Source organism: Cucurbita moschata, unplaced genomic scaffold, assembly GCF_002738365.1.
Source record: "Cucurbita moschata cultivar Rifu unplaced genomic scaffold, Cmos_1.0 Cmo_Scf00011, whole genome shotgun sequence".
NCBI lineage: Eukaryota > Viridiplantae > Streptophyta > Magnoliopsida > Cucurbitales > Cucurbitaceae > Cucurbita > Cucurbita moschata.
In genome coordinates, this window is record NW_019268527.1 from 5,026,585 (window position 1) to 5,052,065 (window position 25,481).

General features: G+C 37.1%; 6 protein-coding genes across 12 annotated transcripts in view; all 6 read left to right on the plus strand.

Annotated features, from left to right (window-relative positions):
- The first annotated feature begins 141 nt into the window (after positions 1–141).
- On the plus strand, positions 142–10,443 carry LOC111449840 (beta-galactosidase 17). Of its 7 annotated transcripts, none has more exons than XR_002711735.1 (20): positions 142–363; positions 937–1,041; positions 1,543–1,738; positions 2,435–2,523; positions 3,520–3,600; positions 4,311–4,405; positions 4,773–4,843; positions 5,542–5,632; positions 5,714–5,831; positions 5,911–6,006; positions 6,104–6,152; positions 6,703–6,890; positions 6,977–7,054; positions 7,208–7,354; positions 8,530–8,580; positions 8,677–8,845; positions 9,039–9,184; positions 9,289–9,354; positions 9,992–10,188; positions 10,289–10,443. XR_002711735.1 is itself a non-coding variant. In XM_023089911.1 (20 exons), the coding sequence occupies exons 1-19, from the start codon at positions 175–177 to the stop codon at positions 10,124–10,126; spliced, it is 2,160 nt and encodes a 719-aa protein (XP_022945679.1). In that variant the 5' UTR covers positions 142–174; the 3' UTR covers positions 10,127–10,154; positions 10,256–10,443. The 7 variants fall into 7 exon arrangements, 5 of the variants coding, with proteins under 5 accessions (XP_022945679.1, XP_022945680.1, XP_022945678.1 ...); XR_002711734.1 differs by having other exon boundaries at positions 9,992–10,176; positions 10,277–10,443; XM_023089911.1 differs by having other exon boundaries at positions 9,992–10,154; positions 10,256–10,443.
- Positions 10,444–10,739: 296 nt separating this feature from the next.
- LOC111449284 (mediator of RNA polymerase II transcription subunit 9-like) lies at positions 10,740–13,770 on the plus strand. Its single transcript, XM_023089122.1, has 6 exons — positions 10,740–11,403; positions 11,495–11,557; positions 11,648–11,728; positions 12,609–12,667; positions 12,755–12,837; positions 13,440–13,770. The coding sequence occupies exons 1-5, from the start codon at positions 10,933–10,935 to the stop codon at positions 12,810–12,812; spliced, it is 732 nt and encodes a 243-aa protein (XP_022944890.1). The 5' UTR covers positions 10,740–10,932; the 3' UTR covers positions 12,813–12,837; positions 13,440–13,770.
- Positions 13,771–14,639: 869 nt separating this feature from the next.
- Positions 14,640–18,667, plus strand: LOC111449663 (probable methyltransferase PMT15). The gene is made up of 6 exons (XM_023089659.1): positions 14,640–15,296; positions 16,303–16,513; positions 16,585–16,882; positions 16,965–17,357; positions 17,551–17,628; positions 18,302–18,667. The coding sequence occupies exons 1-6, from the start codon at positions 14,706–14,708 to the stop codon at positions 18,546–18,548; spliced, it is 1,818 nt and encodes a 605-aa protein (XP_022945427.1). The 5' UTR covers positions 14,640–14,705; the 3' UTR covers positions 18,549–18,667.
- Positions 18,668–18,715: 48 nt separating this feature from the next.
- On the plus strand, positions 18,716–19,342 carry LOC111449664 (stamen-specific protein FIL1). The gene is made up of 2 exons (XM_023089660.1): positions 18,716–19,090; positions 19,180–19,342. The coding sequence occupies exons 1-2, from the start codon at positions 18,820–18,822 to the stop codon at positions 19,188–19,190; spliced, it is 282 nt and encodes a 93-aa protein (XP_022945428.1). The 5' UTR covers positions 18,716–18,819; the 3' UTR covers positions 19,191–19,342.
- A 626-nt stretch (positions 19,343–19,968) lies between these two features.
- LOC111449661 (pentatricopeptide repeat-containing protein At5g04780, mitochondrial-like) lies at positions 19,969–23,292 on the plus strand. Its single transcript, XM_023089654.1, has one exon. It carries the CDS (start codon positions 20,379–20,381, stop codon positions 23,202–23,204), a length of 2,826 nt encoding a protein of 941 aa, XP_022945422.1. The 5' UTR covers positions 19,969–20,378; the 3' UTR covers positions 23,205–23,292.
- A 1,686-nt stretch (positions 23,293–24,978) lies between these two features.
- LOC111449662 (homeobox-leucine zipper protein ANTHOCYANINLESS 2-like) overlaps positions 24,979–25,481 on the plus strand; it is a 5,614-nt gene continuing 5,111 nt past the window's right edge. Inside the window, exon 1 of the mRNA XM_023089658.1 lies at positions 24,979–25,061. The gene's annotated coding sequence lies outside the window, so the exon portion shown is untranslated. The remainder of the gene's footprint in view (positions 25,062–25,481) is intronic.

Below are 25,481 nucleotides of genomic sequence, written 5' to 3' on the forward strand. Positions count from 1 at the left end.
CTCCTTGATTTATATTATTTTACTACAAACCAAATCAAGAAATATAGATTCTGTTGGATTAAATCAGTACATTATATGTATTAAACGTGTTATATTCTAAATTTGGAAGATTATTTAACTAATCTATATAATATGATCGAATTCGAGCCAAAAAGGAAATAAAGACTTGGTTGAATGAGTTACAGTTCGAAGCTTTCAGCTATGGCGAAGAGACGACATGTGAGAGCTTCTCTGATCTTCCTCCTCCTCATCTTGCTTACAGCTTTTGGAGTGATTGTTCCAGTGTTTGCTCTTCTTCCTTCATTGAATTCCCACTCCCACCGTCTCTTCCGCCATCACCTAGATCATTCCAAGCTCAAGAAGGTACCTCCACTCTCTTTCTCCATCATTAGTGTCTTTGTCAATACCCAATTTTTTCCTCGATGATACCTGGTTTTGTTTTGATAGTAATTCTTCTTCATTCGAATGCTTGAATGTTTCAGTTTGAAGCTAACTGGGTCTGTTTCTTCCCGCGATATAGTATTTAATGTTTCCTATTAGCTTAATATTCGAGCTGTAATTCATCTAGATCAGTAGCATCTATTAATTGTTTTTTCATTTTTTAAGTCCTTGGGTATGCCTTTTTTTTGGCTAATCCCAAATTAGCTCAATACTGAAATTGAATTGGGTTTATTATATCGCATTATGTTCTATCGTGATTACGAGGAAGTCAAGAATAGATTTCGGTTTGGTTGGAAGATTGAATATTGAATTTGAATCATTTCCAGGTGTTTTAATCCCTTTGAGAAGCAAGTGTTAATGAACCTTTTAGAATACTGTCCTGGTTTTCTGGAATTTGGATCACCTTCGCACTTATGTTTTACATTTTAAGATGCAGTGGCAGTGTTCGGTGTTCCACAATTCTCAAGCATTCGGCTAATGTGTAATTTGTATCAGGTTCAAACTAGAAAGTTTGAGATTAATGATGACATGTTTTGGAAAGATGGTAAGCCATTCCAGATTATTGGTGGCGACATACATTATTTCCGAACTCTTCCTGAGGTATTTATTCTGCACTTATTTCCTTTCCTGGTAGTAAAGTAACAATATGGCATGGATGGAAATGTTCTCTGCGATGGGCATTCTATGAATTTACTTTAGTTTATAACTTTATCTTTAATATGTCGTTCTTGACTTTTTGGTCAGACTACACAGAAATGCATTTTGATACAATACTCTTAAGCAGGGCAATGAAGTTGTAAGGCAGAAATAAGGTTTTGATTTATCAAATATGTTTAGCAAAATTGTTGACTCTCTTCCACGAACTTGGGCATAACAATTATTATAGTTACAATCAGCATGTGAGAAAAGAAGTTGAGGCTCTTATTCAACATTTTCATTTATGTTAATGAAACTTAATAGAAAGTAGCAATCAATATCTATCTTCTGGCATATAGTTGTTGACTGAAAGATCCAGAACTTTAAAGTTTTCTTTATTTTCATGTAGTTTACTTTATTTTCTTGCATGACTTTTTATTATGTGACATGATGTTACGCTTGCAGTACTGGGAAGATAGACTGCTTAGAGCAAAGGCATTGGGCTTAAACACGATCCAAACTTACATCCCCTGGAATCTTCATGAGCCACAACCGGGAAATTTCACGTTTAGTGGGATTGCAGACATAGTGTCGTTTATCCAACTATGTCAGAAGCTAAATTTTCTAGTTTTGCTCCGGGCAGGGCCTTATATATGTGCAGGTACACTCTCATTGTCAGTAATTTTTATTCAAACAATTCGAACTTTCATTTTGGTTTCAGAAGGAGTGTCTTTTCTTTCTTGTGACACCAGAGTATTTTGTACATATTTTGGGGAATTCATTCAACCCTATTTTCTTCGTTATCTGCAGGCAGTGTCTTTTGATCATTGCCTATCCTGACTTCTTTGCTATAGATTTTTCTATCTGCTTGCATACAGTTTTTTTTTTTTTCAAGCGATACTGGTTTGATGTACAACTATTTTCTGGCGAGACTAAAAGATTTCTTGAATCCCTCAGTATTCTTTGGGGTTAGAATTGATCAATTGATGCTATCACGACTGATTGTTTAAATGAATACTCACAAAATATACAATAATTAAGTACAGCCAAGGGTTTTGGAATCCATGACTGCTTGTTTAAATTAAAAGGGTATGTTACTTCTATATAAAATGTAAGTACGGCCGAAGGTTTTGTAATCTGACTGCTAATCTGAATTAGATGGGTACGTTACCATTATATCAAATCTTGGAAACTCTTGAGATTTCTAATAGTCTTGGTCTAGCATACAGTTCAAAGTCTATACGGTCTGTAGTTTCTTAAGAGGAATCTAATGATTAAAAGTTTTGTATTTATGACCAGATTATTTGTAATAATGTTGACAACAGTTGTTTAGTGAAAAAGAATCTTATTGTTGCAGAGTGGGATTTAGGGGGTTTTCCTGCTTGGTTACTTGCTAGAAAGCCAGCTCCTACATTAAGATCCTCAGATCCTGGCTACCTCCAATGGGTATGTGTTCTTTACTATACTCTTACAAGTAAATTGAGTACAGTCTAGTAGTTCAACCTACGACACCTAGATGAATTTTAAATCCTGATAAGTCCGTCTTTTGTGTGATCTCTCCTGTTTTTTTTCTTTTGATAAGGTAATATTTTTAAGAGATACTTTAGTTCTTATGATTTGGTTGGAAAATATGTTGACCGCTGGAAAGTTTAGAGGAAGATAATCCTACCTACAGTATATTAGGTTGTGAGATCTCACATCGGTTGGAGAGGGGAATGAAACATTCCTTCTAAGGTTGTAAAAACCTCTCCCTAGTGGACGTGTTTTAAAGCCTTGAGGGGAAGACCGGAAGGGAAAACCCAGAAAGGATAATATCTACTAGCGGTGGGCTACTAGCGGTGGGCTTGAGCTGTTACCTAGGTTCATGCCACTTTCTTGCCGAGTTAAAAGGTCCAGTGTGACCCTCAATTAGTCCCACTTCGATTCCTTATGTGATAACATATAATATATCATTTTTCCTTTCTGTTGATTTCAATTTTTCTTTTTCAATATTTGTCCATAATAGTTCAATAAATGTCAACTTCTATAGTAAAACAAGTGAAAGCCATTTATGGAAAAGATTGTCTTATTTACATTTATTATGCATGCTTCATAAGTCTTTAGTTCTATTCGGATGGAAAATTTTTGAGTTAGAATATATCAAATATACTACTTCAATCATAGTTACCTTGTACATCAATCATAGTTACCTGAGCCTCTTATCTTGTACATTAAACTCCATCCACGAACAAATTCTTTTATTGCGTGATAGTTTCCCATATGTGCAGATTTTTCATTAAAAAAGTGTGAAATTTAAGCCAAGCCTTCCAGCGGCCTGAGTTCCTTAAGATATGAAAGAAATATCCTATCTTTTAGATTTCTTTTCTCTTCATTTGTTTGTATACCCACCTCGCTTCAAGACTCTTACCTTTTTCTTAATATTTTGGTATAAACTGTTTATAGGTTGACAGATGGTGGGGGATTATTCTTCCGAAGGTAGCTCCCCTCCTTTACAACAATGGAGGCCCTATTATAATGGTCCAGGTAAGTAAAATTATTGTTTTATATATTGGATGGATTGTCTTTGTACATTGTTTACCAAGGACCTTCTACATACTATCTTACAAGACAGGAAACGTTCTGTATTTTCTTCTAGGTAACCTTTAGGGTTGTCTTCTGGTCCTCTTTCACCCTTCATGCACCAAATTTGTTTCCTGTCACTAAAGAAAGGAAAAGAAAAGGAATAGAAGTTGTGGTTTCATTGGCTACTAATGCGTCTTGTATGGTCTAGTATAGCTGATGTAGGGTATGATTACTTCCACAAACTTCTAAATCTAATTAACAGTCTTGCAAACTGAAGACAATATGATTGACTACGTCTCATTTCTCCAGAGAATGAGAAAAAAGAAATTATGACGTGGAAAATATTAAGCTCATATTTCATGAAAGAATATATTATACGCAGTTACGAGGCCAAGCATTATCTGTACATATGTATATATTTTCTGATGCAGCTAATTACAAATTTTATAGACGCAACTTCTGTTTTATTGTTATTTTTCATTACTGGTTCTATGTCTAATGACTTGAAAATGTTTGGGATAAGCTATCGTGATTCCTAAATACATAAAAAAAATTTATTCCAAGTTTTCTACCTTGCTTGGTTCAAATGATAATATTTTTTATTTTTTTAATTTTGAACATCCTCTGGTTGTAAACGTGCACTTAGAGACCCAGAGGGACTGTTTTGACAGATTGAAAATGAATTTGGCTCATATGGAGATGATCAAGCTTACCTTCACCATTTGGTTAAGTTGGCGAGAGGCCACCTTGGAAATGAAGTAATACTGTAAGATGTCTTAATTATTCCATGTTATGTTCACTGTTTGAAACAATGCTTTTAGCTAAATGATATAAAATAATAAAGATTAGTTCTCTCTTTGTGGCTTTCTGATCTGAACAACTTTAGTTATATTCGTTTTTGTAATTCTTCTTGTGAATACAGAATTCAATTACGAACTAGTAACGTAAAAAGATCTTAATTCATGATTCAAATCTGCATCGTGAATGAGAACAAAATTCTGCTAGCATATTGAGATTTCACTATTTCTAATATCAACAAAGAAGTCTGCTTGTCTTCAATTTTTCTTTTTAAATTGGCCTACATTCTTCCAAAACTAACTGTTCTTCTGACAATAAACTATAAATGATTTTAGGTATACCACAGATGGAGGTACTAGGGAAACTCTTGAGAAAGGAACCATTCGTGGGGATGCTGTCTTTTCAGGTAAGTTCTTCAGACTATGCTTAGTTTTCTCACTCGACCAATACTTTTTCTTCTTCTCCATATTTTCTATCGTGTAGAGCAATTATTCACTTAAAAACAGGGCAGTAGTACCTTTCTGGCTATTTTGAATTGAAAATTTCCATGTGCATTTTCTGCTAAAAGCAATGATGTCAATTCCGTATTTCACTGTCAGTATTGGTACCAAGGATATTGTTGTCAACATTGATCTTTCTTCCTGGCCTGGTTCATGTCCTAAAATCCCAAATAAGATAGTTTGAGGTGTATGGGTGGACATAAAATAGCTGCACTAATACCCCTTTCCTCCCTTTGCTTATAGAAGGAAAGAAACAACAAGATCTTCAATGACAAGCATAAGAATATTGTTGACTTTTGTGAGATTGTAAAGTTTACTGCCTCAAATTAGATTTTTTTTATACAAATACTCTACTCTTGTGACAAAACCGATCTTCGACCATTGTTTTAAAAACAAATTCTGGTTAGTAATAGATGTCAGAATAAAATGCAAATACGCTTTGAGTCTAATTTTTCTTGCCATGTTGAATAAATTCTCGACACCTACATATTGGATTTCAATCAGTATTGCTTCCTTGTTAATTGGTTTTATGGGAGTACAATGATATACCATATCATCCTTGGTCCAGTATCTGACCTCACCCAACCTTATTGCCACTGTGTAGTTGTTGACTTTTCTACTGGTGAAAGGCCTTGGCCTATTTTTAATTTACAGAAGGAGTTCAACGCCCCTGGAAAATCTCCACCTCTTTCTGCGTGAGTACTATATGCTCTTAAGATTTGCCTCTTTTTGATTAATAATAAAGTATGAAGTTCTTTAAAATTTTATCTGTTTAGAGAGTTCTATACTGGCTGGCTTACACATTGGGGAGAAAATATTGCAACAACTGATGCCGACTCTACAGCAGCTGCGTTGAGAGAAATTTTGGCAGGGCAAGGGTCTGCCGTGCTTTATGTATGTCTAGAAAAGTCTAAACTACAGCTATTCATTTATTGTCATTTCAAAAAATCTTTTCATCCTTCTTTTTTAATAGATGGCTCATGGTGGAACGAATTTTGGATTTTATAATGGAGCAAATACAGGTGATAGTGCGTTGGATTACAAGCCTGATCTTACTTCTTATGATTATGTAAGTAAGAATGATCTTAATTTTCCTGTACTTTTTCCTTTTACTCATCTGCGTAGTTATGAATTGTAAATATTAATTCACGCCTGATATTTTCCAGGATGCCCCAATTAAGGAATCAGGCGACATTGACAACGCTAAATATGATGGTCATTTTCTCCAATGCCTCCATTTCTTTAATTTTTTTCTTTACATTTTTTTGAATGAATGAGAACTTCGTCCCCTTGTCAGGTCAAAGTGAGCACAATGGTAATTGACATGCATTCATTTTTTTAAGGTTGGAGATTCAAATCTCCATACCTAACATTTGTTGTACTAAAAAAAGAAAAACAAAAAAACTAAGGGTAAGTAGTTGCTCCTGCTGACCCCAATCCATTTCAATTAAATGATAGGGTTCATAAACTATCTTTCAAATTGTTCTTTGCCTGTTACTTGACGTCATTCACATATAATTTTGTTTCATTTCTAGGAAGTCGTCCCTGTTTTTAGTTAGATTTAGTTGAGTGAGGAGTGGGCTTGGCGTAGTCAGGAAAAAACTCTTGTGAAAAGGTATCATTGAAAAGTCTCTAAAAGATGTAACATGAAGTGGCAATGATAAATAAATAAATAAACCATAATTTTGTAAATGAATACAAGCACTTTCATCAGCAAACTTAGGCTCTATCAAATTTCTAATTTCCACTGTTTTAATGCCTTTAGCAATTCGAAGGGTTATACAGCGCTATAGTGGAGCATTGCTTCCTTCAGCTCCTTCTAATATTGAAAAGATAGGTTATGGACCGATTCACTTGCAGAAAAGTGCATTTTTGTTTGATCTGATCCATATGATAGATCCTGTTGATGTGTTTATATCTGAAGAACCACTGTCAATGGAATCTGTGGATCAGGTGCGTTTGAATATGCCACTCCTGTCTTGAATGAGCCAAGGTTGTTGAAATACTTAATTCTTAGAAGCTAAATGTTTTTTGTTCAGAGCTTTGGATTTTTATTATATGCGACCAAATATGTGGCCAAGGACAATGAAGATGGACACGTTTTATTTATACCAAAGGTGCAGAATTATTGAATCATTTATGTTTTGTTTTGATTTGTATAGAAACAATGTTCTTTGTTCAGGTCCTGATTCCCTTCTTGATTCAGTATTTTGAAATTCATGAATGATCTGTGGCTTGTACTAGCATGACTTAGCTACAGGAATTTGCAGGTGCATGATCGAGCACAAGTGTTCCTTTCTTGCTCTTCTAGAAACAAGGGTGTGCGGCCAGCTTCTGTTGGCATTATTGAAAGGTGGTCAAACCGGCGACTTAACCTGCCAAATACGAGATGTGACTCAAATATCTTATATATTTTGGTACCATTATCTCACGTCCCTCTGGATTATTTATTTATTGTGGTCTTGTTTGATAGACAAACACAAACAATTTACGCTTCATTTTGGTCTATCCTATCCTTGTTATGCCATTGTTAGGAGTTGTTGTAGATAATAAGTTGCTTAATGGGTAAACATGAACAATTGAGCTTATTTATTCTTGATCCAAATCTTTTTATTTCAGACTAGATTAAACTCCACCAATAGCGAAAATTTTGATCATAGTGGTAATTTAATATGGTATGAATGTTGAAACTCTACGTTCAAATTTTGACATTATTATGTTGTCTCCATTTTGAATAAAATAATCTATGGCTGCAAGTGAGAAGTGTTGCAAAAGTAATTCCAAACAAATCAATCCTAGTTTAACAATGTAATCCAATGAATTGGCTATAACTAAAATCATGGTAGGTTATGGTTCTATATCCCTGAATGAAAGTAATGTTGAGGATTGTTGGGAGGGAGCCCACATTTGCTAATTTAGGAAATGATCATGGGTTTATAAGTAAGGAATACATCTCCATTGGTATGAGCCTTTTGGAGAAGCCCAAAGCAAAGCCATGAGAGTTTATGCTCAAAGTGGACAATATCATACCATTGTGGAGATCCGTGATTCCTAACATAGTATGAGAGTCATGCCCTTAATTTAGTCATGTCAATAGAATCCTCAAATGTCGAACAAAGAAATTTCTAGCTTCGAAGGTGTAGTCAAAAGTGACTCATGTGTCGAACAAAGGGTGTACTTTGTTCGAGGGCTCCAGAGAAAGGAGTCGAGGAGGCTGTTTGAGGGCTACATAGACCTTATGGGAGGCTCTATGGTGTACTTTGTTCAAGAGGAGGATTGTTGAGGATTGTTGGGAAGGAGTCCACATTGGCTAATTTAGGGAATGATCATGGGTTTATAGGTAAGGAATACATCTCCATTGGTATGAGGCCTTTTGGGGAAGCCCAAAACAAAGACACGAGAGCTTATGCTTAAAGTGGACAATATCATATATTGTAGAGATCTATGATTCCTAACAATAATGGTAATGGTTATTGATGATTCCTAACAATAATGGTAATGGTTATTGATGATGAGCTTTTTTATAGCACATCCTTAAATGCTGATATGGGATTAATCTAATGCAGTATATACTATGTTCACTTTATTCCAGGTTGAAAACATGGGTCGCATAAACTATGGACGCTACTTGTTTGACAAGAAGGTAACTCACTAATACTGCATTTTTCCCGTTCCCCTTGACATCTGAAGAAATTGATGGTTTAGTTTTATAACTGATCTTCCTTGCTTGCTTTTTTAGGGTATCTTATCATCCGTTTATTTGGACGACAATATTTTATATGGATGGAAAATGATCCCAATCCCTTTCAACAACCTCAATGAGATTCCGAGAGTCAATTCTTTCTCTCATATTGCTCGTTCTGTACACAACAAAATCACAGCAAAGAGAGGTTTAGAAGTCAAGTATGGTATGGAACAAGAAGCAAACTCTTTATCATAGTATTTCTCTCCTAATATTCCAAGTTTCATTTGATGTTATGCGTCTGCCTTGCTACATTTCCCCCCCTCATCTCAAATGTACTTCAATTCTCAAGGTTTCAAATCGTTCTGCAAGGAATGATGAGCATGCATAAGTTACGTATGTCTGTTATTCTTCTCCAGATAACATCTCGAGCGAACCAACACTTTACACCGGTTATTTCTACGTTGACAAAGTGAACCTCAGAAAAGATACATTCTTATCATTTGCTGGCTGGACTAAAGGGATTGCATTTGTGAATGACTTTAATCTCGGAAGATTTTGGCCGGTAAACTAGTGTTTTCATTCATGTTATCTCAAATCTTTGGGATGTCTTAATCAGTGTAGCAGGTTTCTTTTTCATCCCGACATTGATCAATGATGATTATGCAGGTTGTAGGGCCACAATGCAGCCTATATGTTCCTGCTCCGATTCTTCGCCTTGGGAAGAATGTCCTGGTATGAGATTTTGATCCATTGTCCATTGCCCTTTCCTTGCGACAAAACCCAACTACATTGCAATATAAAAGATAAAAGGAACTACAATATAACTCTCCAAGTATCTCAAGTCCTAAGCCACTAGCAATTCCCTATCTTTACCCTTTCTCCCTCACTCTATTTATAACGATTCATCATAACAACTTGCTTTAACTAATTACTAATATTCTCTCAATACCCTATTAATATTCTTAATTCTATCCTAAATAGCATTCCTAGCAGGGTGGCAGGGTGGGTAATGAACCACCGCGGGTTGGTGGCCTAGTGGTAGAAAAAGACCATACAAATAATGAAGGGCTTAGAACATTTAGGTTCAAGACATGGTGACCTATTTAGGATTTATTATTGCACAAGTATGAGTTACCTTAGCAACCAAAAGTAATTGTCCCGTGAAAATTGTTGAGGGTCACGTAAGTTAACCTTAGGTTATGGAGCAGACATCGCTACGGTGATTCTCTCTTATTGTTCTCTCTTATTGTACATATTTGAAGTTATCACATAAATCTCTAGCCATTTTCTCGCTCATATTCCTTGTATTCATCTAAATCGAATGTGTGTTGTTGTGTAATCTTAACGGGATAGATAATGATTTTTACAGGTGATTCTTGAGTTAGAATCTCCAAATGGCGAGGCTGTTGTACATTCTGTTGATCGGCCAGACGTCTCGTGTGGGGATTCTTCCAACTCCAATTTATCTCAGCTTTTAACCCACCAACACTCTCCTCGCCTTTGAACTTCACAGCAAAGGCATAGCCTTAAAAGCAGCCTTGAAAACTGAGGGACATATGTATTTACATGAATAATTTTTCCACCAACACTCTCCTCGCCTTTGAACTTCACAGCAAAGGCATAGCCTTGAAAGCAGCCTTGAAAACTGAGGGACATATGTATTTACATGAATAATTTTTCTACAATTGGGATTGTATCAATCTTTTTTCCCCCCTCAGAACTGGTGATTATTATTAAAGTTATTAAGGGATTTAGGAAGACTGTTCTTGAATATTATTTGAAAAAGCACAAAAATAAAAATAAATGTAAGAGTTTATTTGAGGAAGAATTTTCGTTTTTCTATAAATATTAATGTTTTAGATTTTAAATGTTAGGTGATGAAAGTTCCACACTGCTTGTTGATTTAGGGAAAGATCATGAGTTTATAATTAAAGAATACTCTCTCTATTGTCTCTTCATTGATTTAAAGTGTTTTGGAAAGTCCAAAACAAAGCGGAAAGTGGACAATATCATGTATTGGAGTTTGGTTCATCTAACGTTAGTTATTTTATTTTATTTATTTATTTATTTTTGTATAAATAAATTATGGTTTAAAGTTGGATGTAAAACTCAGAAAACGCGGAAATTTTTTGAATCAGAACCCCCGGCAGTTCTCGTCATTCAGGCTTATTTATCTGTGTGCATTTCCGATTGGCCGCTCCGTGTCCGGCGAGAATTCACCGGAGCTTCATAAGCTTCCCAAAACTCAATCAATCGAAAGCGCTAATTTCCTGGAACCTGAAATTCCGAAGAAGAAAGCAAATCGGCGATATGGATTTCTCTGGAGGAAACTGGAGCATGATCCCCAACATCCCTAATCTCAGCAACTCCTCTAATCTTTCCAATCAAGAATCCCTTTACCTTCAACAGCAACAATTTTCCCTTCAACAACAACAACAACAACAACAACAGCAGCAGCAGCAATCCTTTCACCACCAGCAACAGCAATTCCAGCCCCAAATTCAATCCCAGCAGCAATTTCAGCAGCAACAGCTTTCTCCCCAATTTCAACAGCAACAACCCTCGCCTCAAACCCAGCCCCAGCAACAACCCTCGCCCCAATTCCAGCAACAATTGCAGCCCCAACATTTTCCCCAGCAGCAGCAGCAGCAGCAACAACAACAACAGCAATATCATTTTCAGCAGCAGCAGCAGCAGCAGCAGCAACAGCAACAACAGCAACAGCAACAACAGCAATATCATCAACACCAATCTCTGGCTTCCCATTTTCATCTATTTCATGTAAATGCGTACAGAAAACCTGAATTTCTAGTTTTCTCTAATGTCTGTGTTTCATGTTTGTTGACATTTTTGGATGCTTCGTGTGCTGTAGCTAGTGGAGAAATTAGCGGATACTATTGAGAATGGAGCTAGAGATCAGCAATCGGATGCATTGGTATAAATGTTGCTTGTTTTTCAAAATTTCCTTGAAGATTGATTGTAACGTTGTTTGCACCAATAATTTGTGCTTGTAACGTTTTGGAAGGTTAATGATCTTAACAACCACTTTGAGAAGTGCCAGCAACTGTTAAACTCGATATCTGGATCACTCAGCTCAAAGGCTATGGTATGTTGGAACTCTATTTTGCTTTTAAATGTATGCGCTGGCTGAAGTCTACTCTGTTTAACTGTGTTCTTCATGTGCTTGGCATAACAAATCCATCGCTGCTAACGAGACATACCACAATTGTTTGAAGTATAAATGTTCATGTTTTGAAACTTTTGTTTTATTAGTGTCTAAATGTTGGTTTAGGGCTTTTAGTCTTTCTTTTTTTATTTTTGCATTGGTGAACTTTCTTATGTGAGTTGGGAGTGATTTTACTCCTTTTTTTCATTAGAGGGGATGGAGAAAGTGGACTAAACAATCTTGCATTTCTCAGTCAAGCAGGCAAGTTCCGTTTTGTCTACATTTCTCATCAAACAAATATGGAAAAATAATCACATTGTCAACGTTCCTAACGTAACCAAGCCCTTCCACCATAGAGTCATTGTATTGTAAGTAATCCGAACCTATCCGGAGCAAGCCTGCCATATAGGCAAGTGAAGTTGGTAAACCGTTTGATGCGCAACAATCTCCTACAGTATGTTTCCTCCTAAAAATGTCTAATTGTTAGTGATGATGGTTTCAAAGACCAAAGGTTTTAGTAGGAAGTAGTACAGTTCTTTTATGCAAAGAAACGAAATAGGATATAATCTGTAGCCCGTTAACTCTTTACAATATCATGCGCACACCATTGAACTATGGACTGCTTTTGTATAGGCTCAACAGGCCTCTAAGAAATGTCCTATTTCCCTCTTCTTGTGCGACATTTATATACATGTATGCGTGTGTGTATATATGCGCCTACACACACACACACGCATTATTGTTTTGTATGTGGTTAATGATGCGTTTTCTTGTAAAGAAAAAAAATAAAATAAAAGGATGTTTATTTTTTTGGTTGCAGACAGTCGAGGGACAGAAGAAGAAGCTGGAAGAACATGAGCAGTTGTTAAATCATCGAAGGTATGGTGGTAGCAATTTTCTGCCTGTGGTTTGCATTAATTTGTCTTTTCCATCAAGGATACTGTTAATGATTCTCTATTATAATAGGGAATTGATTGGCAAGTATAAGAACTCTGTTGAAGAACTTGTCAAGGGCGAGTCTTAGCTACTTCTCACTCATTCGTTATTAGGTAATACTTTAACTTACTTCTCACTCATTCTCACTCATTCGTTATGGAAGAGCATAATGGGTTTTACAGTCTGATGTCGATTCTGTGCTATAAATTCTTGTTCCCTTTCAATGTAAACCCACCACTAGCAAATATTGTCCGCTTTGACTCGATACGTATCGTTGTCAGCCTCACAGTTTTAAAACGCGTCTGTTAGAGAGAGGTTTCCATACCCTTATAAGGAATGCTTCATTCTCCTCTCCAACTGATGTGAGATCTCACATTTTTGGTCAAAAAGAGGGTCCAAAGTTGCATACTATTGAACGTTGATCAATTATTCGTTGTTCTCGAATTTTGAAGGCGTTACTTGTAATTGCTGCACTAATAGCTCACTCTTTGTCAAAAGATTTTCGTTTCTTAGATAACATCTCAAAGAAAAGAAAAGGTTGCATTTCTAAGAGAGCTTTTCCCTGATAAATGAATCTGGCTTTTATATGGTTGGAGATGACTTCTGGTTTTGAAAATCTGCTATGAATTCAACGCCATGTGTGCTTAGAGATTCAATTATGGATCAGTCTCATTTTTACTGATACTCGCCTTTACAATATGCTTCACCATCTCAGACGTAGCTAGCATCATTTACCTGTTTTGGAAGGAACGCCAAAAGAGCTTTCCACCGAGTCTTGCAATTCCATGAAGGGCCTTTTTCATCTGCCTCCTGCATTTCTTAACATGATGATCATTCACGATTGAATCTTCTCTGCTCTTTGCAACGCTATGGAGCACCAAACTTTCAGGACATTCAGAGTTGATATCACCATCTCTCCTAAATCAATCTGTAAGTAACATCATGTCCTTCCCCTTTTCAACTTCTTTGATTTTCATATCAGTTAAGTAAGTTGTTGAACATTCTATTCAATTTCAATAATACAATCATTTGAGTTTGAATCTGAAGAATCTCGTCTACTCTCCCTAAACCTTCTTGTATTGAGTCCCCTGCTCTTTGAACATATAAACCTTCTTCTTCAACTCAATTCAGCTGAGCCTTTCATCCTTGTTCTGATCCTCCCATCTTCAACTTGCTGCAAAGATATGGCTCCCATTGTCTCAGAGTTGGGAACAGCCATATGTAGATCATTAGAACGTAGATAAAAGTATTTATTATCCTATCTAAGGTCGATAGTTCAATTCTCTACCTCAACATTGTTCGACTGAAAAAAAAAATTATGTTGTTTTCTCTTTTCGGTATTACTTCGGTTTGTGCAGCGATAAAATAGATAATTTTGTGGATAGAATCTGAATTTAGTAGATTCAGTTTTCAGGTATATTTACGTGTCGTATTAGTTAAAAATAAGTGAAAGTGTGATTAAAAAATGGCTTAATTGCATTATTGATCTGTCTGGCATTTGGAAAAAAAGGACAACCTTACCAATTATAACTCATAACCGATTTGATTTTTTCTCTCAAATATATTTTTATTGAATTTTATAAGAAACCTATTTTACCAAAATTTGAAGGGTTTCCTACATATTTCTATGCGCTAACTATTATTACTATCCTTATTAATTTTGATTCCGACCTTTTTTTAACCATCCTCGTCATCTTGCAATCACATCGTCTAATGAGAATTACGTTATATGAGACACCTTCATGACTCATCCGTCTCAGGGCTTAGCCAACAATGTCGTTTGACGAGGGTCGAAATGTTTATACTACTAATCGTCAAGTTTGACGAGGGTCAAAATGTGTGTACTACTAAAATGTGTGTACTACTAATCGTCAATCGTTCAAAACTCATTGCCTTGTATAAAATCACCTTTCCATATCAATTTTTTAGAAATATAATAAAAGAAAATTCCCTATTCCTTCCATTTGTTCTTTCCTTTACAATGGCCTCAAAATGGCCATCTCCGAAACCCACGAGAAAAATCTTCACCATCTCTCTAATCTTCCTCCTCTGCATTTGCGCTTACTTTCTCGGCCTCCGTCAACACCCCTCCTCCGCCATCGCCCTCCTCCGCACCACCCCATGCACCACCCTCCCAAACACCACCACCACCACCACCGGCGGAAAACCCAACTACTTCCCAGCATGCGGCATGGAGTACAGCGAGTACACGCCATGCGAGGACACAAAAAGGTCGCTGAAGTTCACAAGACACCGGCTGATTTACAGAGAGAGACACTGCCCGGAGAAGGAGGAGGTATTGAAGTGCCGTATTCCTCCGCCGCCGGGGTACCGGAATCCGTTCCCATGGCCGGAGAGTAGAGATTACGCTTGGTACTTGAATGTGCCGCATAAATCCCTGACGGTGGAGAAGGCGGTGCAGAATTGGATAATATACGAAGGGGAGAGGTTCAGATTTCCCGGCGGAGGGACGATGTTCCCTAACGGAGCTGATGCGTATATTGACAAAATTGGGAAACTCATTAATCTGAAAGATGGGTCCATCAGAACCGCCATTGATACCGGCTGTGGGGTAATTAACCTCTTCATTCTTTCCCTTTCTTAACATCAAAATTTACGCATTTTTTTTCCAATTCAATTATAACTTTTCAAAATCTTTATGAACATTCTGTCCCAATGTTGACTCCGTGAAATTTTATTTTTAATTTTGAAAATATGTGTCGTAGTCAAAGGTTTATTTAACGCGTGCGTTTTTGGTTTGACCTCAACTTCCTGGGTCCAAGTGGCAGTCATGGAGTACAATTTTTCTCTGTCACCATATTTATAACAAAATAATTGTTCCCAATATTTGCCTTCAAAATATTTAAATTAATTCATACGGTAAGAACTTTTTTATTTATTTACTTTTATTTTATTTATAAAGGTATTTTTAAAATTTTTATGAGTATTTTTAAGCCTAATAATAATAATAAAGGTATTTATTTTTTAATTTTTAAAAAATAGTTGATGGGTAGTAATGAAACTATTAAAAATTTAAAAATATTTTTTTATTTTTTTAATTTAAAGGTATTATTGAAATTTTTAAAAATTTATGAATATTTTTTTAAACAAAATACTAAATTTAAGATTATTTTTATTAATCGAGTCTAAAAATGATTTACTATATTATTCAAATTTCAACTTCAACTCTTTTTTAACAATTTTTTATAAATATATTATAAAATTGGAAATATAGAAACAAATTAGAAACTTTCATGTGTGTATATATATATATAAACCAACCTTCCCACAATTGAATTGGGGCAAAGGTTTACAAAAAAAAAAGATCGTCGTTTGAATTTATCCATGATTTGTTTATCCCTTATCTCGAAAATCTTATGTCTAATATAATTTAAAGTTGTTGAACATAGTTAAGACGTATATGCTGAATTAAGGTCGGATGTTTCCCACATGGGCCTTAGTTGTTGAACATAGCTAAGAGGCATAAGGTGTTTTCTACATATATGCTTTGTGGAGTAAGGCATAGTTGAATGGAGAAGAGAAGGGTGATTTACAAAGATTTGTTGATGATGATGAAGGTGGGAAGTTGGGGAGCTTATCTTCTGTCAAGGGACATTGTAACCATGTCGTTTGCGCCAAGGGACACCCACGAAGCACAAGTTCAGTTCGCTTTGGAGCGAGGAGTTCCTGCGCTCATTGGCGTTCTCTCCTCCAAGAGACTGCCTTATCCTTCCTCTGCCTTTGACATGGCTCATTGCTCTCGCTGCCTCATTCCATGGCCACAACATGGTATTCTTTTCTATCAACATATCTTCACAACACTATTTGAACTCATTCAATTTCCTTTGATGTTGTTGTAGATGGCATCCTCCTCATCGAAGTCGATCGAGTTCTCCGCCCCGGCGGATACTGGATCCTCTCTGGCCCTCCCATCAACTGGAAGCAACACTGGAAAGGCTGGCAAAGAACAAAGGAAGATCTGAACTCTGAACAGCTCGCCATTGAAAAGTTAGCCAAAAGTCTCTGTTGGACTAAGCTTGTGGAACATGGTGATATTGCCATTTGGCAAAAGCCCATCAATCACTTGAACTGCAAAACCAACCCCAAGAACACCAACAATCCACCTTTCTGCAAGCCCCAAGATCCTGACAAAGCTTGGTATGATGTTCTTCATAGCCTTGGAGCTTCAGTTTTCTGTTCTCTTCCATTTCTTATTTGGAGCTTGAATTTGACCTTTCAGGTATACAGAAATGCAAGCTTGTTTGACGCATTTGCCACAAGTTTCAAGCAGTAAGGAAATTGCAGGAGGGAAATTGGCAAGATGGCCAGAGAGGCTAACTGCAATCCCACAAAGGGTTAGCAGGGGAACTGTAAAAGGGGTCACTGAAGAAACGTTCATTCATGATTCTGAGCTATGGAGGAAGAGGTTGTCATATTACAGAACCATCAACAATCAGTTGAGTCAGCCTGGACGGTACCGCAATTTCTTAGACATGAATGCTTTCTTGGGTGGATTTGCTGCTGCTCTGGTTGATGACCCAGTTTGGGTGATGAATGTTGTCCCTGTGGATGTCAAAGTCAATACGCTCGGAGTTATATACGATAGGGGTTTGATCGGCACGTATCAAGATTGGTAAGTACTTAAGGCTGTATAGATTCATGTTCGTGTTTTTTCATGTTTTGGTATGCGCATCGAGCGAGACATAAGAGAGAGGCTTTCTCATTTAGCTACATTATAGTTGTTACAAAGAAATTGATATGTGACCGAACCTAAAAAAGCTCGTTGTATCCGAGAACTTACATTATGTCCTGTGGATGCATTGCAGGTGTGAGGCAATGTCTACATATCCAAGAACTTACGACTTCATTCATGCAGATTCAGTTTTTAGCCTCTATGAGAATAGGTATTCTCTTCTTCCATAGACATGGAATTGTGAAGTCTTGTTCATGAAACTTTTTGAATAGGTTCTTTTGCGAGATTCCACATTGATCGAAGAGGAACGAGTGCCAGCGAGGACGCTCGTTGACCCCAAAGGGGATGGATTGTGAGATTCCACATCGATTGGAGAGAGGAACGAGTGTCAGTGAGGACGCTGGGACCTAAAGGGGGTGGATTGTGAGATCCTACATCGGTTGGGGAGGAGAACGAAACATCCTTTATAAGGGTGTGGAAACCTCTCTCTAGTAGATGCGTTTTAAAAACCTTGAGGGAAAACCTGAAAGGGAAAGGAGAGAGGAACGAAACATTCTCTATAACAGTGTTAAAACCTCTCCCTAGCAGATGCATTTTAAAAACCTTGAGAAAAAATCCAAAAGGGAAAGGAGAGATGAACGAACCATTCTTTATAAGGGTGTTGAAATCTCGCCCTAACAGACGCGTTTTATAAACCTTGAGGGAAAACCTGAAAGGGAAAGCCCAAAGAGGACATCATCTGCTAGCTGTGGACGACTTGGACTTGGACTGTTACATCTTTAGAAAACAAGTTTACGTTGATTTCCAAACGCATCGAGTTTATGTTGATTTCCAAGCGCATCTAAACGATGCAAAACTGATGTTTTGCTGAAACTGCATTGCAGATGTGAAAGGGAAGATATTCTACTCGAGATCGACAGAATTCTGAGACCAGAAGGAAGCGTAATCTTCCGAGAAAACATCGATATATTGACGAAAATCAAGACGATAACGGATAGGTTGAACTGGAGCAGTCAAATTGTGCATTCTGAAGATGGATCTTATCATATGGAGAAGCTTCTATTTGCAGTAAAAAACTATTGGACAGCATCTCCTGAGCATTCTAATCAACAAGGCTCTAAACCAACTTAACCACTCAATCACATCCATGTTCTTTTTAGTGCTTGATTTACCATCATTTATTACCAAGAACAGTGAATTACATTCAATGAACTGATATGATCAATGGGAATGAATCATAATTTCAATCTTGATTTTGGTTAATTTTGGGTACCCAACACAAAAGCTATGAACTCAGAATTGGCATGTAGGTGATTCATGCAAACCTCAATCTTTCAACACCTATAAATAACACCCAAAACCCTGAAGAAATCATCAAACAAACAGATTCAGAAGAAAAAAAATGGCAGGAATCAAGTCTCATGGGGTGCAGCAAGTTATATTGCTCTTGTTGGTGACTGTTCTGCTGTGGCAATCACAGGCACAGGCGCAAAGCTGCTCAACTCAGCTCAGCAACCTTAATGGGTGTGCACCTTTTGTGCTTCCTGGTGCCAGTAACCCAAGCCCAGAGTGCTGTGCAGCGCTTGGAGCTGTGCAGCAGGATTGCCTGTGCAGCACCCTCAGAATTTCCTCCACTCTGCCTTCGCTTTGCCGCCTTCCACCTCTCTCTTGTGGTCAGTTCTCCTCGTTTTTCTAACCATTTTTACTTGAGAATGGACTGTAATGAATGAAGGGGTTTTCTTTGATTTGTGCTTCGTTTCAGGTACAAACTAGAGGAGATGGCTGATGGGTATTACAAGAAATCAATAATGCTCCACTTATATCATTCCTTTCTCTTTTCTTTACTGTTCTTGGCGTCCTTTGATCTAAAGTCAATGTTCTTAGAAGTCTGGTTTCGTTGAATAAAATGGAAGCTTTTTTCTTTTTCTTCTCTCTACGATTACATTACAATAACTACAGAAAGTTAAGAAACTGCCTAATCCTGCACTAATTATCATAATTTTAACTTAATCAGAGAAAGAGAGATGGTTTAAGCTGTTGGTGAATGAGTTTAAACCGTTCAAAAAATGGGGTTCGGTGAATCACACTCTTTTTCACCTAATATCAACCTCATATCAAGAATGCGTGAGATCCCACCTCTGTTGGAGAGAGAACGAAGCATTCTTTAAGGGGTGGAAACCTCTTCGAGGGTGAGATCTTGCATTGGTTAGAGAGGAGAACGAAACATTTCTTGTATAGGTGTGAAAATCGATCGCTACTAGACTCGTTTTAAAACTTTGAAAGAATTGTCGAGAGGGAAATTCAAGGAGGACAATATCGGCTGGCGTTAGGCTCAAAAGGAAAAATCTAAAGATGACACTATCCGCCTGAAATAGAAATCCCGGGTGGGTGAGCTCAAAAGGAAAAACTATTACTATTATTTACCCATTTTTACAAAAGTTAACACCAAACTAAGTATAGGATTAATTTAAGATTTAATTGAGATTAAATTCAAAGATTTAGATTAAAAAAAAAACCCCCACCTGAGAAAAAAATGATTTTTTAAGGAAGATTATTTAGTGATGAAATGCCAAGCCCGTCGCCGCTCTCAACGATGTCCCAAACTTTTACCCGCCGCCCGCGCAAACACGGTAAGGCAGCAAGCAGACATGCTTACTATGATGGGCAGTCAAGCTTCAATACTCAGTACAGCTAAAGCACAACGAACAGGGGAGAAGAGCGAGGATGCATAACAAATTCCCCTTCAACTCTGAGTTTTCAGAGTACGCTCAATCTCCTCTCCTTTGCCCTCCAATTCATGTTCCTTCATGAACCCATACAATGAAATTAATTTCAGAGCTCTTCTTACATGGAGGATGTTTTTTCCCTTTTCTTTTTTGGCGAGGGGGGCCTATGGAATTCCCCCTCTTGCTGGAAATTCGTTGCTAGTTTCTTGAATGAGCAAATTGATTGTATTCTATTATGTGGACCATGAACTGTTATTTCCTTAATTCTTTACGGAGTTTTCTTTGCTCTCCTCTTAAACCCTTTGCTACTATTACCCATTTCTTCACTTCTACCAAATTTATTAACACATCGGTTAAGTGTATAAGCGACCTACGAACCAATGATGTTTCTGGGTTTATTCAAAATGGGAGTGACAACACTTCATCCATTTCCTATTCCAAGCTTTTATTAGAGTTTACTGCTTCCAAGGATGTAAAATCAGGCATGGAAATCCATGCTCGTATGATCAGGTTAGGATTATGTAGAGATACAGGGGTAAGAAACAAATTGATAAACTTGTACTCGAAATGTCAGTGTTTTCCAGCTGCTCGAAAACTTGTTATGGACGGTACCGAGCCAGATTTAGTTTCTTGGTCTGCTTTGATATCTGGGTATGCTCAGAATGGTCGTGGAGAAGAAGCCCTTTTGACCTTTTATGAAATGCATTTGTTGGGAATGAAGGGCAATGAGTTCACTTTCCCTAGTGTTTTAAAAGCCTGTTCTTTAACGAGGAACTTGGAACTGGGGAAGCAGATTCATGGGATTGCTTTAGTGACAGGTTTGGAATCTGATGTGTTTGTTGCCAATACTTTGGTTGTTATGTATGCTAAATGTGGGGAGTTTAGTGATTCGAAGAAGCTGTTCGAGGAAATTCCAGAACGAAATGTCGTATCTTGGAATGCTTTGTTTTCTTGTTATGTGCAGATTGATTTCTTTTCAGAAGCGATTAATTTGTTTCGAGAAATGGTTTCTACTGGACTTACTCCAAATGAATTTAGTCTCTCCACTGTATTAAACGCTTGTGCTGGTTTGGAGCACATTGATTCCGGAATGGAAATTCATGGATACTTGATAAAGCTTGGGTATGATTCTGATCCCTTTTCTGCTAATGCACTTCTTGACATGTATGCTAAAGCTGGATGTCCTGAATCTGCAATAGCCGTGTTTTATGAAATCCCGAAACCTGATATCGTTTCATGGAATGCTGTAATTGCTGGCTGTGTTCTTCATGAGTATAATGATTTAGCTCTTAAATTGTTTGGGATGATGGGAAGCTTTAGAGTGAGTCCTAACATGTTTACCCTATCAAGTGCTCTTAAAGCTTGTGCTGGGTTAGGGCTTATCAAAATAGGTAGACAATTGCACTCGGCCTTGATGATGATGAATATGGATTCAGATTCATTTGTGGGTGTTGGATTGATAGATATGTATTCGAAATGTGGTTTACTGCAAGATGCACGGAAGGTGTTTGATTTAATTCCTAAAAGGGACTCGATCGCATGGAATTCTATTATTTCCAGTTACTCCAATTGTGGGTATGATATGGAAGCTATATCCCTCTTTACAATGATGTATAAAGAAGGTTTAGAATTCAACCAGACCACATTGTCAACAATCCTCAAATCTTCAGCTGGCTCGCAGGCCATTGCGTTTTGCAAACAAGTTCATGCGATATCGATCAAATCAGGTTACCAATATGATGGTTACGTAGCAAATAGCCTGCTTGATTCTTATGGAAAAGGCTGTCGATTAGAAGAGGCAGAAAAAGTTTTTGAAGAGTGTCCTGCTGAAGATTTGGTGGCGTATACGTCAATGATTACTGCTTACTCCCAATATGGCTTGGGAGAAGAGGCTCTAAAAATGTACTTGCGTATGCAAGAACGATGTTTGAAGCCCGATGCGTTCATCTTCAGTTCTCTTTTTAACGCATGTGCGAATTTATCAGCATACGAGCAAGGAAAACAAATCCATGTCCATGTCCTGAAATGTGGGTTGCTCTCAGACGTTTTTGCTGGAAATTCACTTGTTAATATGTATGCAAAATGTGGAAGCATAGACGATGCGACGAGCATTTTCTCTGAGATACCATGGAGGGGAATTGTATCTTGGTCAGCGATGATCGGTGGACTTGCTCAACACGGCCACGGGAAAAAAGCCCTCCAACTGTTCTATCAGATGCTTAAAGATGGCATTCCTCCAAATCACATAACCTTGGTCAGTGTCCTTTCTGCATGCAATCATGGTGGTTTGGTAACCGAGGCTCGTAGATTTTTCGGATTAATGGAGGAACTGTTTGGAATTATACCAACGCAAGAGCACTACGCTTGCATGGTTGATATCCTGGGTCGAGTTGGAAGATTGGACGAGGCAATGGAGCTTGTGAAAGAGATGCCATTTCAAGGCAATGCTGCTGTTTGGGGGGCACTGCTAGGTGCTGCAAGAATTCATAAGAACATCGAGCTTGGCCGACAGGCAGCCGAGATGCTCCTAACCCTTGAGCCCGAAAAATCTGGAACTCATGTACTCCTAGCCAACATCTATGCATCCACAGGAATGTGGGATAATGTTGCAAAGATAAGAAAAATGATGAAAGACAGCTTAGTGAAGAAGGAACCAGGAATGAGTTGGATTGAGGTGAAAGATAAGGTGTACACCTTTATTGTTGGAGATAGAAACCATCCTAGAAGTATCGAAATATATGCAAAGGTTGACGAGTTACGGGAGCTTCTGAGTAAAGCGGGGTATTTTCCGATGATCGAGACCGATCTGCATGACGTCGAACAAACTGAAAAAGAAGAACATCTATGGCAACACAGCGAGAAACTGGCTGTGGCTTTCGGGTTGATTGCAACTCCGCCAGGGGCTCCCATCAGAGTTAAGAAGAATCTGAGAGTATGTATTGATTGTCATACTGCATTCAAATTCATAAGCAAACTCGTTGCGCGGGAGATTATTGTAAGAGACTTAAACAGATTCCACCATTTCAGGGATGGCTCTTGCTCCTGTGCTGATTATTGGTAAATTTTTTAAGTTTTGATTCTTATTTAGACAACAACAAGAAGTATACTAAAGATCTAATAATATGATAACAAAAGTTGTTGATTCTTCTGTGATGGGTATCACTTGCTTTGAGTTGGTCAGTATCGGTAGGTGCCCTTCAGGAGGAACTGATACTCCATAAAGCCCTCTAATATGTCCTCTTCTAAACCGTATCTATCTGCAGGTGTCTTTGAGCATCAAGCCTATTCCATTTCTTATTTTTTTCGTAGGATTACATGTTAATTCAAGGAAAAAGATCATTACATTGCTTCCATTGCCATATTTGGTTTGTGATGTATCATTTGTACAACTAGATTTCCTTAACAAGAACTAATCATAAATCTGGAAAATTTGGCAACTTGGCTGACCAACTTTTACAATGATTTGTGGTTCATGTTCAGAGATGTTCATTTTAGTTGCCGGTGTTGAGGATTGTTAGGAGGAAGTCCCACGTTGGGTAGAGAATGATCATGGGTTTATATATAAGAAATACATCTCCATTGGTACAAGGCCTGTTAGGGAAACAAGCTTATGCTTAAAGTACACAATATCATACTATTGTAGAGATTCGTTGTTCCTAACATGGTATCAGAGTCATGCTCTTAACTTAGCCATGTCAATAGAATTTTCAAATGTCGAACAATGAAGTTGTGAGCCTAGAAGGTGTAGTTAAAAGTGACTCGAGTGTCGAACAAATAGTGTACTTTGTTTGAAGACTCTAGAGAAGGAGTCGAGCCTCGATTAAGGGGAGGATGTTCGAGGGCTCATTAGGCTTCAAGGGAGGTTCTATAGTATATTTTGTTCGAGGGGAGAATGTTGGAGAGAGTCCCACGTTGGTTAATTAAGTAAGGGGAGGGGATTCCCTGTTCAGACTGAGAATGGGAAGGGAGTGAAACATTTTTTTCCGTTAGATAAATAGGGTCCAGGATAAGATTATATTCACTATCCCCGTCCCCGCCCAATTTCTCATTCCACCCCGCCCAATACAAATATATATTTTACTATATATATATATATATATAATTTTGACATTTTAATTGTAATATTTATAGAATAAAGACTATGAAATAGATTTTTTAATGGTCAGAAGACTATTGTAATATAACCATTTTTTTAAAAAAAATAATAAATATGAAAAAATTACCAATGAGGAATCTAATCTCAGTAGAGGAGTTTTCTAAAATAGATGGAGAAATTTCCTATCGGGTTCCGCCTATGAACATCTCTACTCATGTCCCCTAAAATAAAGGGCGGAAAAAAATATTTTAAATAATTATTTAAAAAAAAACTATTTCAATAGTTTAAATGATTAAGTTGATTAGAAAATATTAAATGATTTCAACCCAACATGGAAAAATAATAATTCCAAATTTCTTTTAAAAAAGTGTTTATTTTTTGTAGTGAAAGGTTACAAAATTTGTTAAACCACAATCATGGTAAGTAATGAAAATCATGTGTACTAAAAAAAAAAGTTAAAATAGCCTCCTTTATGACGTTTTGCTATGTCAATGCCTCATTGGTCCAGATAGTCAATCCCACCACCTCACCATAGTTTTGCGTGCACCTGATTTTTACCCCTTAATAAGACAGAAGATTTGTGTGATCCACATCCGTCTGTCCTCATATTTTTCTTTTAAATAAAAAATTTGTCATAAACCCTAAACCCTAACTTAACATTAAACTATATGCTAAAGAAATTAGGGTTTCTAATACTTCCATAAATTTTTAATCTTTTCAGGCTACAAGGGTATTTTTTAATGAATATTTTATGGGTCGTTTTCTCTTCCACAGATCCCATCGTGAGAATCTGAAAGTTCCATTAATTTCTTGGCTCTATTTGTAAGAACCCTCTTTTGCTCTTTTTGCCCTGCCTTTCACTGTCTCTCACGTTTAAATAACCTTAAAGGTGTCACTTTTTACATTTGTTCTTTTATTTTTCTTCCATTCTTACTTGTTTATGATAGAGCAACAAGGTCAATGGCTCACATTTATTTTCTTGGTTTTTGAGATTCATGATGTAAAATGGATGGTGTAATGTGAATTCGAGTTCATATACCAAAACAAGACCTTTCAACTGCTTCCTTTGTCTTCTTCTTAGCTTCTTTCTGTTCTTCTCTTCTCTGGGTCTCTCTCAGTTATGACAAATATGGGGTCAAGCATTTTGAATACTAGGGTTATGTTTCATACCCTTCTTTAGTTTTTTTTTTTTTTTTTTTTTTTTTTTTTTTTTTTTTTTTTTTTTTTTTTTTTTTTTTTTTT

Coding starts and splice junctions, on each gene's coding strand:
- LOC111449840 (XM_023089910.1), top strand. CDS start 175: ATGAGTTACAGTTCGAAGCTTTCAGCTATGGCGAAGAGACGACATGTG. Junction 3,601..4,310: donor GCCCTATTATAATGGTCCAG/GTAAGTAAAATT, acceptor CTGTTTTGACAG/ATTGAAAATGAATTTGGCTC. Junction 9,185..9,288: donor ATCTCGGAAGATTTTGGCCG/GTAAACTAGTGT, acceptor ATGATTATGCAG/GTTGTAGGGCCACAATGCAG.
- LOC111449284 (XM_023089122.1), top strand. CDS start 10,933: ATGGATTTCTCTGGAGGAAACTGGAGCATGATCCCCAACATCCCTAAT. Junction 11,404..11,494: donor CCCATTTTCATCTATTTCAT/GTAAATGCGTAC, acceptor CGTGTGCTGTAG/CTAGTGGAGAAATTAGCGGA. Junction 11,558..11,647: donor ATCAGCAATCGGATGCATTG/GTATAAATGTTG, acceptor ACGTTTTGGAAG/GTTAATGATCTTAACAACCA.
- LOC111449663 (XM_023089659.1), top strand. CDS start 14,706: ATGGCCTCAAAATGGCCATCTCCGAAACCCACGAGAAAAATCTTCACC. Junction 17,358..17,550: donor ATCGGCACGTATCAAGATTG/GTAAGTACTTAA, acceptor GATGCATTGCAG/GTGTGAGGCAATGTCTACAT. Junction 17,629..18,301: donor TTTAGCCTCTATGAGAATAG/GTATTCTCTTCT, acceptor ACTGCATTGCAG/ATGTGAAAGGGAAGATATTC.
- LOC111449664 (XM_023089660.1), top strand. CDS start 18,820: ATGGCAGGAATCAAGTCTCATGGGGTGCAGCAAGTTATATTGCTCTTG.
- LOC111449661 (XM_023089654.1), top strand. CDS start 20,379: ATGTGGACCATGAACTGTTATTTCCTTAATTCTTTACGGAGTTTTCTT.